The sequence below is a fragment of the Ochotona princeps genome, chromosome 6 (assembly GCF_030435755.1).
Source record: "Ochotona princeps isolate mOchPri1 chromosome 6, mOchPri1.hap1, whole genome shotgun sequence".
Taxonomy (NCBI): Eukaryota; Metazoa; Chordata; class Mammalia; order Lagomorpha; family Ochotonidae; genus Ochotona; species Ochotona princeps.
The window spans coordinates 39,596,398-39,613,670 of NC_080837.1; the positions used below are offsets into that span (position 1 = coordinate 39,596,398).

The 17,273-nt window shown below is 37.1% G+C and overlaps 1 protein-coding gene across 1 annotated transcript in view; it reads right to left on the reverse strand.

The window, feature by feature from the left end:
* Window positions 1-1,073: 1,073 nt before the first annotated feature.
* The window catches only part of SPRED1 (sprouty related EVH1 domain containing 1), a 96,739-nt gene continuing 80,539 nt past the window's right edge, over window positions 1,074-17,273 (reverse strand). The window contains exons 5-7 of the mRNA XM_058666095.1: window positions 17,072-17,226; window positions 9,054-9,155; window positions 1,074-6,090 (exon numbers count right to left, since the gene is read on the reverse strand). Coding sequence (XP_058522078.1) covers window positions 5,440-6,090; window positions 9,054-9,155; window positions 17,072-17,226 — 908 coding nt within the window. The 3' untranslated portion in view covers window positions 1,074-5,439. The remainder of the gene's footprint in view (window positions 6,091-9,053; window positions 9,156-17,071; window positions 17,227-17,273) is intronic.

Genomic DNA, 17,273 nt, shown 5'->3' on the forward strand with positions numbered 1-17,273 from the left:
CCAAATAACCCGTTGTCTAATTACATTATTTCAGCTTAAAACAATAATCAGGATTTCATTTTAATAGAACAATATGGTTACTCTATGAAGCAAATATGTAACTGCTCTAACAGAAACACAAACCCGCACTGGGCCGCCACGCCTGGGCTTCAGAGCTCATCTGCCTCGGGTTCTGCTGTCTCTCATGATTGTGGGAATACTGATGTAACCTTTTGAAGCCTGTATCCCCTTCTCAGTAAGAAGAGATAATGATTATGTCATAGGTTTATCTGAGGATGAAAACGGAAAACACATAGAATAAATCACGTAACAAATAATGACAAAACATTTCAACAATGACTTTGTTAAAGTTTTTATTCTGAATGCATTCTATGAATCACCATTTGAAATAAAATCTCTCTGAAACTGCAGATCTTTAAGCCGTTCATTTTAAAGGAACTGACCCTGGCTTTTGTACTATCTATGCTCATGTTTTTTTAAGAACGGATGGTTCCCAGAACCTAATTTCATTTTTTCTAATGTAAAAACAATCCACTTACTTGCAGGTTCTACTTTGATAGGGAGACGATGGAGCAAATTTCTGAAAACCTGTCATTAAGCACATGAGACTATACTTCGTTCTTGATTTTTCAAATAAGTACATCTGTAATGTAATAATCAAAACACATTCTTGTATTAAGATATACCACTTTTTTAAAAACGTAGAGCACTACCTAATAACTTTTTAAATTATTATTTTAGAAAATAGTACAGTTATTTTTCATTAAGTGAAAATGTCTATCACATACACACAAAAACCTAGTTGCAGTTCTGGGTTAAACAATTGCCACATAACATTCAAGGCAGTCAATCGAGATTTAGCTGCAGTATGTTCCTAAATCAATAAGTGTATTGTGCAACAGACTAGAAAAAACCTGGATACCATCAAATTACTCATTAAGATGGACTATGAGTGAACTTCCAGTTTTTTAAAAAATACCTTCACAGAATGAAAACTTTTTTTTACCACTGTTTTCTCTTTATCATTATTTCATATGATAATTTGATATGCTCTAAAAGAGTAAAAGAAGTCCTTTTATATTTCATGATAGATTTAATTAGGTAATTCCAAAGAGGGGAAAAACCATTAAAACAAATTCTTATGATATCATCTGATATGTCCAATTACATGGATATGATGTAACAAAAAAGGTTACAAACTTATATATGCATATTTACATTATATACTCAAAACTATTAAACTACTCAACTATATATGAGGAGATACATTATGACATGAGTTAAAACCATTTTTCATTACTTTTTAGAAAGAATTCAGTCAAGCTTTTAATGGAAATAATATACAAGTGAGGCACTTTTGAGGTCAAGAATAGAAAGCAAGTGAGACTACACACTGGAAAAGTTCACAAAAATCTATGTGTATCTTTAATACAAAGGCTTTTCAACTAGGTTATCTTTGAAAAAAGTTAAAGTTAACAACTTATGCCATTAAAGAAGCTTTCAGGAACAATGACTAACATTTATCAGTGTACCAAAGCACATGAAAATTTTATAACCACCTGGCTGCTAGGCAAACAGTATCTTAATACCTTAAAGCCCTTTTTTTGGTTTACATAAATCACCTCTGGTTGTGTTTTGTTAATTTTTTTTTTTATTATTATCGGAGTAATCACAAAGCACCTTAACAGTGCTATTGTGATTTACGGAACTAATTTTAAGTGCAACAGTAGTGCAAGTTTCTAGTGCTTTCCCTCATATTTAGAAAGGTGATCATGGAGGTCAAATCAAGAATGAGAGTAATATTTAGTGAAGAATATGTTTTTCAGTAACAAAAATTTTCAAGGGTTCATGTAGAAAAATGTTGTCACACTTGTTTAATGCATCTTTGGGTTATTAAAAACCCAGTCTTCAACATACATTTTCAAGGGTAAAGACAAGATGTTTAGTAAACTTCCTAGAGAAACATCCTTAAAATCCTTTCTCTTGCCTATGTGAAGGAAAATACCTGCTTCCCGCACTCTGTAGACCTCATGGACAAGAAGAAACATCGTGTGCCATTCAGGAAGGGAGGAAGAGGAGAAAGAAAGAAACCAAGACTTACCTAAAATACCAGATGGCACTACATACATGAATTGAAAGTGCATTTATTTTACTTTAAAAGTTCATTTTAGGCACTGCTGAATAACCAATGAAAGTAGGTAGTTTCAAGTTTTTCCCTTTAAATATAAAGCCCTGCCCAGCCACCATCTCAGAAACATACACACACATTCTCTGTAATTGTCATGATGAAATGACTAGGGTTTGTTGTTGTTATTGTCTTATTCTATTTCAAATTCTCCCTGACTGGTAATGGGAGGAAAAATAAGAATACCGTTTTGGTATGGCTTTTACAAGTAAAAGGAACTGGTTCAAAAAATGCCTCAGCTTATCTACTAACTTTGACTAGCAGTTCCCAATATCAATAAATATTTTTAAACAGAATATGTAAGAAAAAAGTGCTTAAAATCTCTTGTGACCAACAAGACGCATTAGGGAAAAGAATCTTACAGTTGTTCGAGATACTTCTTACTCCTGGTTTCCCACCAGGAGGTGGCCACCATTTAGACATCCCTGTTGCTAGTGGCCATGAACTCTCCAGATCCCTATGGCCATCTCATGTCCTGGTCTGGAAATCACCCAGCAGGGGGCGCTGAGGCTCCACACTGTGCATCTCATTTCAAGTCATTAGTATCAATGATGAATGATCAATTCTGAACAAGTTTATCAAAATCCTGTCATGCCATTTACGTTTTTTGTTTTCAATATTTACTAACACTTAAAAAGCAGTTTTGCTGAGTCATCTGCTCATAAAGTCATATTAAAAACAAAGTTTTAGAGGAAAAGCCAATTGGCATTGGCAAATCTATAGAAAACAGGACACCTCAAATATATCTGTACACATTTTAAGAATCAGAGATTTATACTATCCATTTGTTTTCACACAGGAATTGTAACTCATGGGAGAAATTTTCCACTTAGTGGATTCAGATGACAATATTATTTAGTCAGACTTCTAGACTGATTCAGAAACAGGGTATGTTTTTTATAAAGACCCAAGCTGAATTAAAAACCATTTCATCACCGTAGTTTTTAATGAAGAAACTTGTTTAAAATCGTAAAAAGAAAAATGGGGATGGCAAAATCTTAGCAGCAAAGTGGTTAAACAAATTGAAAATATTAATGCACAAACATTAAAATATTAAAGCATATATGTTGCATATAAAATACAGTACAGAACCAGGAGTTGCACTACACTGATTAGTGCTTAACAGGAAAAAAATGATTAAATCTGTTCTTCCCACAAGTATGTACACGGTTAATTTCCACAGCATTTTCCTATAGCCAGCAAGTTATTTTCTTCAGTAATTCACACCTTGCTCAAACCTGAATTATAAACTCAGCACTTACAAATATGAAAACTCATTCACAAGGAAAATCAGAATTTCCATATCACCAGTAAAAAGTAATTTTAATTTTGAAAGTTAACAGTCTATTCTAGAAAACCAAGTTTAGCTGAAAACTTCAGGGATGAAGATCATCTGATGCAGCAGCATCCAAATATATAAACAGTAAAAATAAGACTTAAAACTGCTGCTACGGTGTCATGGTTTGGACTTAGCTCATCCAATTGATTTTTAGTACAAAACTAGAAATAACCTCTTCTTCATAACATCTATAGTTATCAATATATTTTCTTCTTTTCAATGTGAAATAATACCTCAAGATGATCTATATACACAATATTGTCAGTTCAAGCTGTCATATAAATATAAATGCTTTCTTAAAAAAAGTATTTTACAGACAGATAGTGTTATATATACATTGTTCAGTTTGATCTGGAGCAAAAGAAAAAAGCTAACACAAGCTGAAGTACGATATGTAAAAAAGAATGATACGTAAATGACATTAAAAATCCTGCATAGAAAATGAGCTTTAAATGGTAGTGTGATTTTAATTTTTATCACGTTTGAAATGTTAAGCCATTGATAAAAAGGCACGCTTCTCAACTTTTCCCTCTAAGGGAATGTTCTTACAGAACCCCTTGCTTGGTTAGAGTTTTAACGTAATATTAAAAAAAAAAATCTGATCCCATGATATTTAAACAGTTTGTTGTAACATGTATCCAACTAATGCTGCAAATTAAACATCCAGTAAGACAACAGCCTGCAAAACAAACGGATATGTACAAAACATTTCGTTCACAATGCTGGATTAACACTTTCCGGGGTAGTTAGCACACATTTTAACATAATTTTGCTTTTGGCCCATTTAAATAAAAATAAAACATAACTGAGCAAAATGATCAGTTATGTGAATAGTGAGCATTGAGAATTATTAAACAATAACACAGCTGAACATGCTGTTTTAGCAGAATCAAAGGAGATATCAAAACTGTTTTATGTCTACTATCCAGTTACATTTTTTGCCTTGTAAAATGTTTGTAAATGCGATATGTAATTTTTCTGAAGGATGAAGCTCTGAAAGAAAACAACTTGCTGGTTGAATACCATATAAAACAAAATGACTAAAAAAACTTCACTTTTTTTAATAATGTTTACTCAAGTCTCTTTTTTATATAAAAATAAGTGTTACATTCCCATCAGAACATTAGACAATTACATCTGTGCTTAAAAAAAAAGGGTTGGTCACTCAAGGCTATTAGAATATTTTTAAGGGTTTTTGAGAATGTATAGATATAACTCAATATAAACTGTAGCCAAAGTGAAATGAGGATGGAAATACCAAATCATTTACATGGAATAAAAACATTATTAACTAGATGAGTTAAATATTCAAAATATATGGAATGTGACAGTAGACAAATGTGTTATCTACTTCCAAACTAGGAAGGGGAAGGAAAGTTTAATATGTAATAATTCGTACCTTACATTAGTTAAATATAAACATTTGTTATTTATACATAAAACTGCTTTCAAAAAACAACTAAGAAATGATTTAGTTGCACTTGTTTTTACTTCTTATAATTCCCAAGTGTTAACTTTTCTTAGGTTGAAATCAACTGCCTGCTAGTGCACTTTTTAGTTTGTATCCTAATGAATTCAAACCCAGAAATCCCATCACCTACTGCATAAATATACAAAAATGCCAAAATTAATCCCTTGCAGTTGGATAGTTTATGCTTTTATAGCCAATACTCAGAAACGATTTCCTTCTGTAAATACTCTACAACCTGTAACAAAACATGCCATGCACTCAAGGGAAAAGTTAGGCACGGCTAGCATTAGTGAAATGCCAGGAACGGATGAGTTCTGCTTCCTCCACATGTGGCCCACATGATACCAGGCAAGATTCCATACTGCTTGCCAAAAGCTTCCACAAATCCAAGTTAGCTAATCCCTGGAAACAAAGATTGTAAGCTCATTCTGGCACTGGATTACTTCATCCAGCAGCTTTATGCTTCCCACCACAGCACCCACATGCCTCACCACAGCGATGGCACATTCTCAGAGGGACGTAGCAGCACATACAAGGTACAATGAAAGACAAAGCTACCAGGGCTAGCCACCGTAAGCAGAACTTGTCATCGCTAGTGTCACATGAACAGGGATCAGTAAAATCTCCCTCTGAGTCTGACATACAATGATACAACATGCTCTCTGCACAGAGCATGCAACTAACTTGATAGATACATCGTTTAATAGGATCTGGAGCATCCTGACATTTTCCTCTGCTATTTTCTTCATGATTAAACCTTTCCTGGCAGTATACGCAGCGAGAACGTTCACCATCCTCTTTTCTTCGTTTTGATTTCTTAACTTTTAATGAGGAAGGCTGTGTCTTAAATACCACGGAGTCTTTGAGTGAACTTAACTTAGTCTCATCCCCGCAAGAGTACAGATAGTCTGATTTCTTATTCTCTGGTTTAGAAAAGTGAATATTGGAGTCAGTATCGTCTCTCTCCAAGTCATTTTTCCACATGTCGGGATGTCTGTAATCTGCATAGCGACGTATTAAGATATCTCGAGGATTTATTCTAACAATCTCATCTTCATCTTGAAAGCTGACGTGTCTGATTGACTTCAAGGGCACCTAAAAAGGAAGGAGATATGAGCTGCTGTAAGGACTATGATGGCAAGATTGCATTCCATCTTGGTGGAGTCAGTGCCCAGATGGCTTCTACAAAGTTCAATCCGAGATGTGATTTTTTTGGATGAGATCAACATTTCAATTGAAAGATGATGAATGGAGGGCAGCAATATTCCATGATGTTGGTGGACCTTATCTAATTAGCTGAAGGTCCCAATAGAACAAAGATTGTTCTTTCCTACAGGAAGCAATTCTGCAGTAGACTGCCTCTGGATTCAGACTGCAGCTCTTCCCTTGATCCCCAGTTTGTCAGCCTGTCCTGAAGATTTTTAGATTTGTACCTCCTCTACTCTGTGAGCCAACTCATTAAAATAAAACTATCTATACATCCTATTGGTTCCAGGAAGTGAGATGTAACTATAATATCCAGAAATGTACGTTTGGAACTGAGCAATAGGCAGAGGTTCAAGAGTTCTGCAACATGTGTTGGAAACAGCATCCAAGAGGTCACTGTTTAAAGGTGCTTCTGATGAGGCTTCAGATGGAAATAATACAGTACGTTATTGGATACTACAGGAAAGGCAATTCTTGCTATTAACTCACAAACAACTTGTCTATATTGTGTTTCCAGTAGTGATAATGGATATTTAGCATGGATATTTGGCAGGGCAGATTCCTAAGCAAGTGCTTAAGATGTAGCTAGTTCTCCCCGTTGCTTACAATAAATTCAAAAGAGAGAGATTTTAGAAGCGTGGTGATCCCTCCTACTTTCCCCTCCATTCCCCACCCACTATTCCCGTATTTTCCCCCTAACTTTTTACTATGTCATGTTTTTATTTCACTTTGCAATCACAGGCTTAATACTTCATTAGGTAATGATATAAACAAATACCAAGTAGGAAAAAAATACACAACTTACAATACTCTTCAAAAGTACAGAAAAAAGGCTGTAAGCAATAACCAAATCCCAAGATGTCACTCTCATACCTATATTACATTTTTGTATTTTGTGATAACAAGTAAGTTACCACAGAATCAAGGAAAAGATTTTGTCTTTTGGGGATTGGCTGATTTCACTAAGCATAATGGTTTCCAAACACATGCATTTAGTTGTAGACAGAAGATTTCATTCTTTTAAAAAAAATGCCTGAGTATCATTCTACACTGTATACACATCACATTTTCTTTCTCTAGTTCTAAGTTGACAGGGATCTAGGTTGATTCCGTATCTTAGCTTTTGTGAACTCAGTTGTTATAAATATGGTGACACAGAAAACTCTCCTGTATACTGATTTCATTTCATTTGGATAAATTTCCAGGAATGGGATGGGTACGTTACAAGGTAGATCTATTTTCAGATATCTGACTAATCTCCATACTGTCTTCCACAATGGTTGCAACAGTTTGCAATCCAACCAACAGTGGATTAGGGCACATTTTCCCTAACATCCTTGCCAGTATTTGATAACAACAGAGTCTCATTTTAAGAAATGAGAATGTGTGTTTTGCAGAGAACAACAAAGGTATGGATGATTAGATAACCACACACTATAAAATGCTTTCAACATGGCACTACAAGGCAGGAAATAATGAATACAGGCTATTAGAGCTCCAGAATTCTACAGCCTTATGTAGAAAACGTAAGAATGACTCTGAATAAACGGCTGTCTTCTTATTTCCAGAGTGTGGGGCCAGCTTCCCAGATTCAGTGAGTTATATTGGAGAAATCCAGGGCCTCGAGGGTGATACCATCACTTTCGCTTTACGGCAGACCACAGGCAGACGGCAGGCCACCCAGAGAACGAAGCATCAAATCAGAGGGCTATTGTCATCTTAAACATTTGATGGCATTTCCTTGCCATGTTTGAATATGCCTGGAACCCATGACATCTTTCTTCATATCAATTTGCCACTTCTGGAACTGAATGAAGTACGTATACTTTTTATTTCCTACCACTGTATTTAGAAGTGGCAAGTTTAAATCTGATTTCACAGGAACACGAATGGAGAATTTACACCAGGAAGAATCATACTTTGAGTCTCATTCACACCTGAGTGAGACGGAGGAGAAAAAATGTGGATCTGAAAGCTTTTGTTGAAATGGGTCTATCGTCACTTAAAGAGGTGACTAAGTAAGTTAAAATGAGGCTCCTTAAACCAATCTGGCTGGAGTCCTTGCCAGAAGAGGAAACGGGGGCATAAGAAGAGAGAGCCAAGGGGTGTGTGTGTGTGCAGTCGAAAGAACAACTGAGATGCCATGAGAAAAGTGGTTATCTGTAAGTCAAGGGAAAGGCTTCAGAAACTAAACTTGACAACTTGATCTTTGACTTCTAGCAACCAAAATGGTTGGAAAGAAAATTTTTGTTTCAGTCACCCAGCAAAAATAATATATGGCCATACAGGTTCACACCTTGGCTGCAGGGATGAAAAATAACCTAAATACACATCTGTCTCCAAGTCTGTTATCTTCCATCTCCTCCTGAACCACTGGCTTACCCTCTCCCCTTTAACTCTTGAGTAGAGTGGCTTTTTGAAACAACGAATAAAATTAAATCTGTCGATCCTTCCCATAACCTAAAAAGGTATGTTTCTAAGTAGTCAAATTTGTATCTGTCTCTAGTTCTTGTCCCTGTACATGGTGACTAGTCTACAAGTGAACTTCTGTATCAGGTTGGGGCAAACTACTATTCCTTAGACATTTGGAACTGAGGCTGAAAGAAGGTCTGGGCGAAAGGTGCAGTGATGGGCACAGTCCACTAAGCTAACAATGTACAACTTCCGCTGGTCCTCTCTCTTGAAAATACAATATGGCAATCTTTCCGACTCACACAGGAAGTACGGATAGAGTTTCAAGTAACAGGATGCACAGGTGCATATATGGCAAATTTACACAGGACAAATAAGGAGGATTAGAGAGAATGAAAAAATTTTAACTATGCTAATTTATTGTATTGCTTATTACTTACCCTATTTGGGGGCTTTAGATTTCCACATTCCTTGGATATTTGCCGCTGCACATATTCCATACTTCGACTCTGAATGTCTAGGCCTGGCTGACCAAATGTCATCTAAAACACAAACAATTTCTACTTAACTGACAAATTAACTTCTCACCTTTATGTAAGCCATATATATAATGTACACTCTAAAACTTTATATCTGATTGGTAAGTGGTTTCAATTAAAAATCTAGACACCTTACCTTCACTATTTTTTAATACATCTTTTAACATTTAGAATGAATCAGTAACATACAATTCCCCCAAATTAGAGACGACACAAATATCTACCCACTAACACATAAAAAGAGGTGATAGATCCATGGACTTGGACAGTGAATTAACAGATGGAAGATCTTCCGCTTTCTCTTCCCCCTCTCTGTATATCTGACTTTCTAATAAAAATAAATCTTAAGGAAAAAAGAATTATCAATATTTAATTCATCTTGTTATTCAATAGTTCCCTAGAACACTGTTAGCAAAATTTCACTGCTCTACTTAATAAAATTCCTGCCCTGAAAATTAAAAAAAGATTCTGCACACAGCACAATTTTCAAACAGTATAGAAGCACATGTAGTAAAACTTCCCATCCCTTTTAGACCTCATTCTTTCATGTAACTGTCACAAGACATATTCATAAATGTGAGATTTTGCCACAGAACCTTTGTGTTATGATTTGCCTTCTGTGCTGCATGTACATCGTGAATATTTTTCTATGTTTATAGGGGGACTACTATGAATTCAGAAATTAACAGAGAGCACGATGAACAAATGATTCAGGGAAGCTTCATGAAGAAAACGAGAACTGAAATGAACAGAATGAACTAAATGTTTGGCCCAGTTAAAAGACAAAGAGCATTACGGAAAAACGAAGTTTTTTTTTAAATAGACTAAAATAATTCAAATCATATTCCTGAGATGTATTTAAACATGAAAGCATTCACTTTCTCACTTATCACCTTAATTTCAACTTCTCAGAAAAAGGCTACAAATACGTTCTGAAAACTGCCTGAGTTAAGCAAGAGTCTATAAACAACTGTCCTCTCACACGATCCTTAATTGAAAAGACAAATGGACAAGGTAGACTTTTTCCACTTATTAAACCCGCGTGGGATGTCGGTGCTTGCATGCAGAGATTAGCCAACTGAGCAACTGTGCTGTGCAGGCGCCCAAGTACCACGTATATTAAAGACAGTATCTCCTCCCACAGCAATTCAGGCAGGGTCACCGCCTATTAGAAAAAGAGTTTCTTCTCTAGACTCAGGGTCCTGGTGCTGTGACAGAAACCCACTGTATGCATCTTCCTGAGCACCATCCTCACAGGGCTTGGAGGAGCATGAAGTTCATGCCATATACTGCATGACAAGTAACAAACTTTTGTTTCTGACCCAGCAGTCTTATGTCTCCTGGCAGCATTCATAAAACTGGCAGGTTAACTTGTCCGGCAGGGCAGTTCCTCTGTTGCAGAAAAGGATCTATCATCCAGCAACCCTACTTCAATGTACTTACACGTCAAGCACATAATTACTGAGTATTTATACTCCCTAAGGCAGTTTTTGTGATGATAAATAAAGAATGTGGAAAAGACATTTTAGAAAATGTACAAAACAAGCTATTATTAATACTAAGGTCCCCATGATGATTTACATGGAGTTTCATTTTCTGCTTATTTTTATTGGAAAGGCAGATATAGAGAGAAGATACTGAGAGAAAGATCTTTTGTTCACTGGTTCACTCCCCAAGTGGTCACAACAGTCGGAGCTGAGCTAAATTGAAGCCAGGAGCCCAGAGCCTCTTCTGGATCTCCCACATGGGTGCAGAGTCCCAAGGCTTTGGGCCATCCTTGGCTACCCTCCCAGGCTACAAGTAAGAAGCTGGATGGCAAGTGGAGCTGCTGGGATTAGAACCCCTACCTGTATGGGATCCTGGTGCATGCAAGGCAAGAATTCAGCTCCTAGGCTATCGTATTGGGCCCCACATATTACTTTCTTAAGCTCAAATATTTGAATCTCTGAAGCCTGATTTTAGGTTTAATATCCTGAAAAAAATCTACAAGGTAAGAATCTGGTTCTGTGCAATGGCAAATTTATTTTGAATTATTTTGGGTCACATCCAAATAGCCAAATGATACAATCTTTAACAGTTCTGTGCTGAATACATATGTTCTTTACTCCCGTTAAGAAACCTCTAATGTCCACTATAATGGTTAAAAAACCCAACTCATTTTAATTCCTAAATATTTTTTAAAACTTTATTTATTTTTATTGGAAAGTCAGATATACAGAGAGGAGAAGAGACAAAAGAGAAAGATCTTCCGTCCATTGATTCACTTCTCAAATGGCTGCCACAGCTGGAGCTGAACGGATCTGAAGCCAGGAGCTGGGATCCTCTTCCAGGTCACCCACATGGGTGCAGGGTCCCAAGGCTTTAGGCCATACTCAACTGCTTTCCCAGGCCACAAGCAGGGAGGTGGATGGGAAGTGGGGCTGCTGGGATTAGAACCGACACCCAAATGGGATCCTGGCGCATGCAAGATGAGGACTTTAGCCACTAGGCTACTGTGCTGGGCCCTTAATTCCTATTAAACTGAGAAGTTCATCTACTTCAAGATTAGTAAACATATGGTTAAGCTTCTAGTTACATAAATTCATACAACTTTTATGGTATCAATGTGTTCTCCAAAGTCCCCATGCTGTACTCTTAGTCCCAATGCAGCAATGTTGAAAGGTGTGACATTTACAGAGTATTAGGCCATGCCCCCAGGAATGGATTAATACTATTTTCAAAGCAGTGGGCTCCAAATAAGAGTGTGTGGCCTCCTTCCTCTCCCACCTCATCTTCCCCCATGCTATATGACAGGAGGAAGGTCCTTAAAAGATAGCAGCACCTTGATAATGAACTTCCCTATCTTCAGATGGAACCATGAAAAATAAATTTATCTTCCTAATAACCCAGGCCCTGGCATTCTGTTACAGCAAGACAAAAGAGACAAACATACTTTTTTTTCATCCCACCAATCTTGGAGAGAAGTAGTAGTATTCATAAGAGATGAGAAGTACTGCATTTTTAAAATCTAACAGAGCATTTTCCCCAAGTGATTTATAAATCACATTCAACCGCGGCAATATAAGAAGGTAGATACTGATATTCTAAAACACAGGTATGGTTACTAAAATGCAAAAGGGTTAAATAATTTGTCCAAGACCTCAAGGGTAGTTATGAAGTTTGAATTTAAATTAAGATGTTCCACCTCCAGAGCCCATATCCCTAATTACAAGACTAATACCTATCTGGCACTTAGTATCCACTTAGTCCTCTGCAGTCCTTTGGCACTATTTCGTACCATTATATATTTTCTAACGGATTTCTATATTCTTTGGCTACCCCATCAATACTAACAGTGCCATTTTCGGAGAAGAGATCAGATCTTTTCTACCATCATTCCAAAGATCTTTTAATTTTAAGTTTACAGTTCTCTCAAACAATAGTGCGTCAAATACATTCCCAGAGGCTAGAATAAGAAATAACAGTCCAATAACAACTTTTGTGTTATATTTACATTCTCTCCTTGCTCAAATACAGCAGTCAAGCGACCTAGCTCAGGCTGAATGGATCCTCACGCTCTCCTCCACAAAGATGATGGAACACACGCTCTATTTTAAATTATTAAGCTTGGTATCTCCATATTCAACTCCTTTGAGAAAATACAATTCTTCGTGGGCTGCTCGGATAGCCCCAAACACTACAGAAAGTATCCAAAGTACTTTTCATTTTTATTATTATAACTCTTTTGCTAAAATTAAAACCAGCTTATAATGTTTTACCATAGATCAATTTTAGTATTTTCTTTACTTTCTTATACAATCTCAATAAACTGTACCATACCAACAAGCTATACATAATTCCTATCACTAAAATGAAGCAGGCTGTCACAGTAGTTATTATGAGGGTTAAAATGAGCTGTATAAGTAAAGCACTTAACCAGTACTCACCACAAACAAACCGTAATGAAAACATTTATTGAAATACAGTTAGAGTATCCCTTACCAAAATGCTTGGGACCAGAAGTTTTTGATCTTTCAGAAGAGTTTGAAGTATTCACATATACATAATAACACTGCCTTACAGGCTGGAGTCAAGCCCTAACATGAAATTCACTTATGTTTCATACACATCTTTTATACAAATAGCCAGAAGGCAATTGTATACAGTATTTTTAGTGCAGCTGTGTTTTGACTGTGACTGGTCATCATGTCTTTCCAGTGTGCAATTTTCCATTTTTGGTATCATGTCAGTGCTCAAAAGGCCTCAGGTTCTGGAGCATTCTGTATTTGCAGACAAGGGAGCTCAACCACTGGAAAGCTGCAGGGAGCCTGGAGCCTTTAACCATCTGTGACTAGCTTGATATTTCAAAGCACTTCTATTTGCTATGGTACAGTTGTGCTGACAGTTGCTGGAAGAAAGCTCCTTTGATGATCTACAAACTTTTTCTTTTCTCTATCACCCATCTCCTTTCTTAAATCTTTAGAACAAAAATAAAGCAAAGTTTAGGCTTACCAAAAAAACAAAACAAAACATGTGTAACGCTAACTGGTCAAATCTGAATTTCCCTGATGTTTCTACCTTTGGGACAAATCTACAGCTTTACCTAAACCTCCCTTCCATCTTGCAGCATAATGCAGTTCTCCCTCTTATCAGGCAATTTCTCTACCTGTGTCTTTGATCATCTCTAATGTGTCTCTGCATTATCAATTTTTCTGTGTTGTGAATCATTAACTTCTTCACTGCTGCTACCTTGTGAACATATTTGGTCCTTAACCCTGCCTTGCCCAGCTCCATCTACTCTCTGAGGAAGGCCTATATAATCAAGCCTCTAGAGAGGCTCCAGTAAAACACTGTTCTGTCATATTGGTAAGGTTATGAAATACCTTCACAGAAATGAATTCAAATTTTAGTCAAGTGCTTTACTACAAGATATTAACCTGCTATCCCTTCACCTACCATAAACTCTCCTCTCCCTAGCTTCTGAGACACTCCCTCCCTGGCTCTCATACCCATGTGACTATACTTTAACTCCCTATTCACATTATTCAGTGATCTGCAGCGACTGTTCTTAGACATCCTTCTTATTCTATATATAGTCTTCCAAAAACAATTCTAACTACCATCCTAATTTTAATTTCCCTCATTGGGTAATGATTTGTAAATGCGCGTATATATTCAATGACAAAATTTAAAGAAATAATGGATGAGAAATCTATAAAACTCAATTTTCATCAAGATACGTAACATTGTGTCTAGGCATAGCAAAACAAAACAAAAATAAAGCCATAACTTCTTAACAGAAATGCAGGAATCTAAAATAAAATGGTATTACATCATTCAAGTTGATAAAAGAAAATTAAAACCTAGAAATAAAAAAATAAGCAAAATAACCTTCACAACTGAGAAATAAAGACTTTTCAGAAATAACTTGAAATTGATAGTAAAAAATAACAAATTGAGAAAGAAGTATGGTAATAAGAGATTTCAGAACACATTAGAAACAGATGTGACGTAAGCATCACTTGGCATTTGAAAGGGAATGGTGCCAAGGGCCCGAGACATCAACATTCAAGCAGCTCGAGTGCCTGAAACAAAGCAGCACTGTACTTGCACGGCTTATGCACACCTTCCCATCCTTCACATGGAGACGGTCCATTAGTCCCTGTCCTAACGGCTGCTTTTCTCTACAACAGCTTGAAAATAATACACATTTAGTAGAAATTAGACTGATTTTGGCCTATGACTGGGCTTGTGGCAGTGAGCTGCAGTCAGCTCCTATCCTACTATCAGAAACAATGACAAACACACCACCAGGGCACTGTGTTGTCAGTTTTTTTTTTCTATTGCTTCTCTGGTCAGTTCTGCAGTCACATTTTGCAGCCTACAAAATGCCTATCTGTACCCACATAACCATTCAATCAGTTCATCAAATACTTAATATTTGATAATAAGCTTTGTGTTACAGTACTTTGACTCAGAATAGGTTAATAAAACTATTCTGAAAAATTAAGACAAGCTAGCCTTATCTATGTTATTTGGCAAGCCAGGCTTATAGCTCAAGTTAAAGAGCATCTGTACAATCATGTCTACAGACTTTTACTATCTAATACAGTGAAAATATTATGTAAATAGTTGTTAGACTGTAATATCTAAGGAGTAATGATAAAAAGACTTCACATAACTAATGAAGACATATTTTAGTCCCTGAATATTTTTGATCTGTCATTGGTTCCAACTAGGGGTACAGAATCTGACAGGGAGGCTGATGGTATTGACTTTATTTAAATTCTCATCCATGTAACATTTTAAATATTATTCATTCTCTCTGTAAATCTGCCATTCCAATAAAAACAAATAATTCTTAAAAACAAACAAACAAACAAAAAAACAAAGGGTCTAACGCCATGGCTCAGTGACTATAAATCCTTGCCTTGAACTCCTGGGATTCCATATGGGTGACGGTTCATATCCTAGCTGCTCCACTCTCGACCCAGCTCACTGTTTGTGTGGCCTGGGAAAGCAATCAATGGCACAAAGCCTTGGGACCCTGCACCTGCATGGGAGACCTGGAAGAGGCTGCTGGCTCCTGCCTTCGGATGGGCTCAGATCCAGCCAGTGCAGTCATTTGAGAAGTCAATCAGAAAACAGAAGATCTGTCTCTTTTTCTCTCTGTAAATTTGCTTTTCAAATAAAAATTGGTTAAAAAAAAAAACAAAACGAAGAATGGTCTGACAGATTTGGTAAATTATGTAAGGTCACCAAGGTTACCATTTTTGGTCCTTTTTCCTATCACCAAGGTTTTATTTATTTATTTTTTAATCCTTTTTGCTGGAATCATCTGAACATTGCATACAGAGTGCCCTATGGAAACCCCCCTCCCTGTTATTGAGAGATAGACAAAGTTATAGAGGAAGGGAGGGACAGGGAGAGAGAGAGAGGGAGGGAAAGGAGGAGAAATATCTTTAATCTGCGGGTTCATTCTCCAAATGGCCTCCACAACCAGGGCTGGCCCAGACAGAAGCCAGAAACCAGGAGTTTCTTCCAGGTCTTCCACATGGGTGCCAGGGCCGAAGCGGCTATGCCATCTGCCCAGGTGCATTAGAAGAAGGATAGTCAGGACTTCACTGACACCCACATTTAAAATGCTGATGTTGCAGTCATTGGCTTAACTGCCACAGTGGAAAAGCTTTCTGTTAGGAGTTCATTCCCAGTTTTGCTTTCAGCTTTATTTGAAAGGGAGAATGACAGAGAAAGAGGAGATCTTTCATCTGCTAATTCACTCCTGAAACGTCTGCAACTGCTGAGGCTGGGCAAGGCCAAAGCCAGGAGCCCAGAACTGCCTTCACGGGGTGACAGGAACTCAACAACAACTTGAGTCATCACTGGCTTCCTCCCTGCCAAATCAGTTTAGGAGCTTGGATAAAAGCATGAAGAGTGCTCAGCAATCTTCCTATAGGACCCACACACCCCAAGTGGCAGCTTAATCTGCAGCATCACAGGCTTTTGAGGTAAGCTACTGGAAGCAACAGTATGAAGCTATCCAGTGCATTTATCACAAATACATGTGCCAAGGGCAATTTTGTAATATTTCCAATCAGAGAAATGTCTTATAAACGAATGTTTAAGGAGATTTTTGCTTTCCAAAAGCCTTCTCAATAGCAAAAGTACAAGTGACATACTTCCCATTCTCGCCTTTGCGTGAAGTCCAGCTCAATTACTACAGCAGTACAGGGTTTATGGTCTAGATGACTGCTGTCTTACGCTGGATCTGATTCACTGAAAATGATATGCTCCCAGGTGTCTTTCTTATTTGTCTGGTACAGGACACATGGTCTAATATCTCTCACACACTCAAATGTGTGTGTGAGACATATATACACACATATAAGTATATATACATACACACACACACACCACACACTGAAAAAACATCTTCTTACCTGATTGGCTTGGCTTTGCAAGTAGACTCTTCTGGCATTGAGATCCTCAAAAGGAGAAGTTCTGACAGTCGAGCTTCGGTAAGGCTCACTGGTAATGACGGTATCTTGCTGGAAAAGGTGCTCTTTCACAAGAGAACTGGAAGTGTCCTCTTCAGCTGCCTACAATGTGAATATTCCTCAACTCATTAGGTGACAGATACTT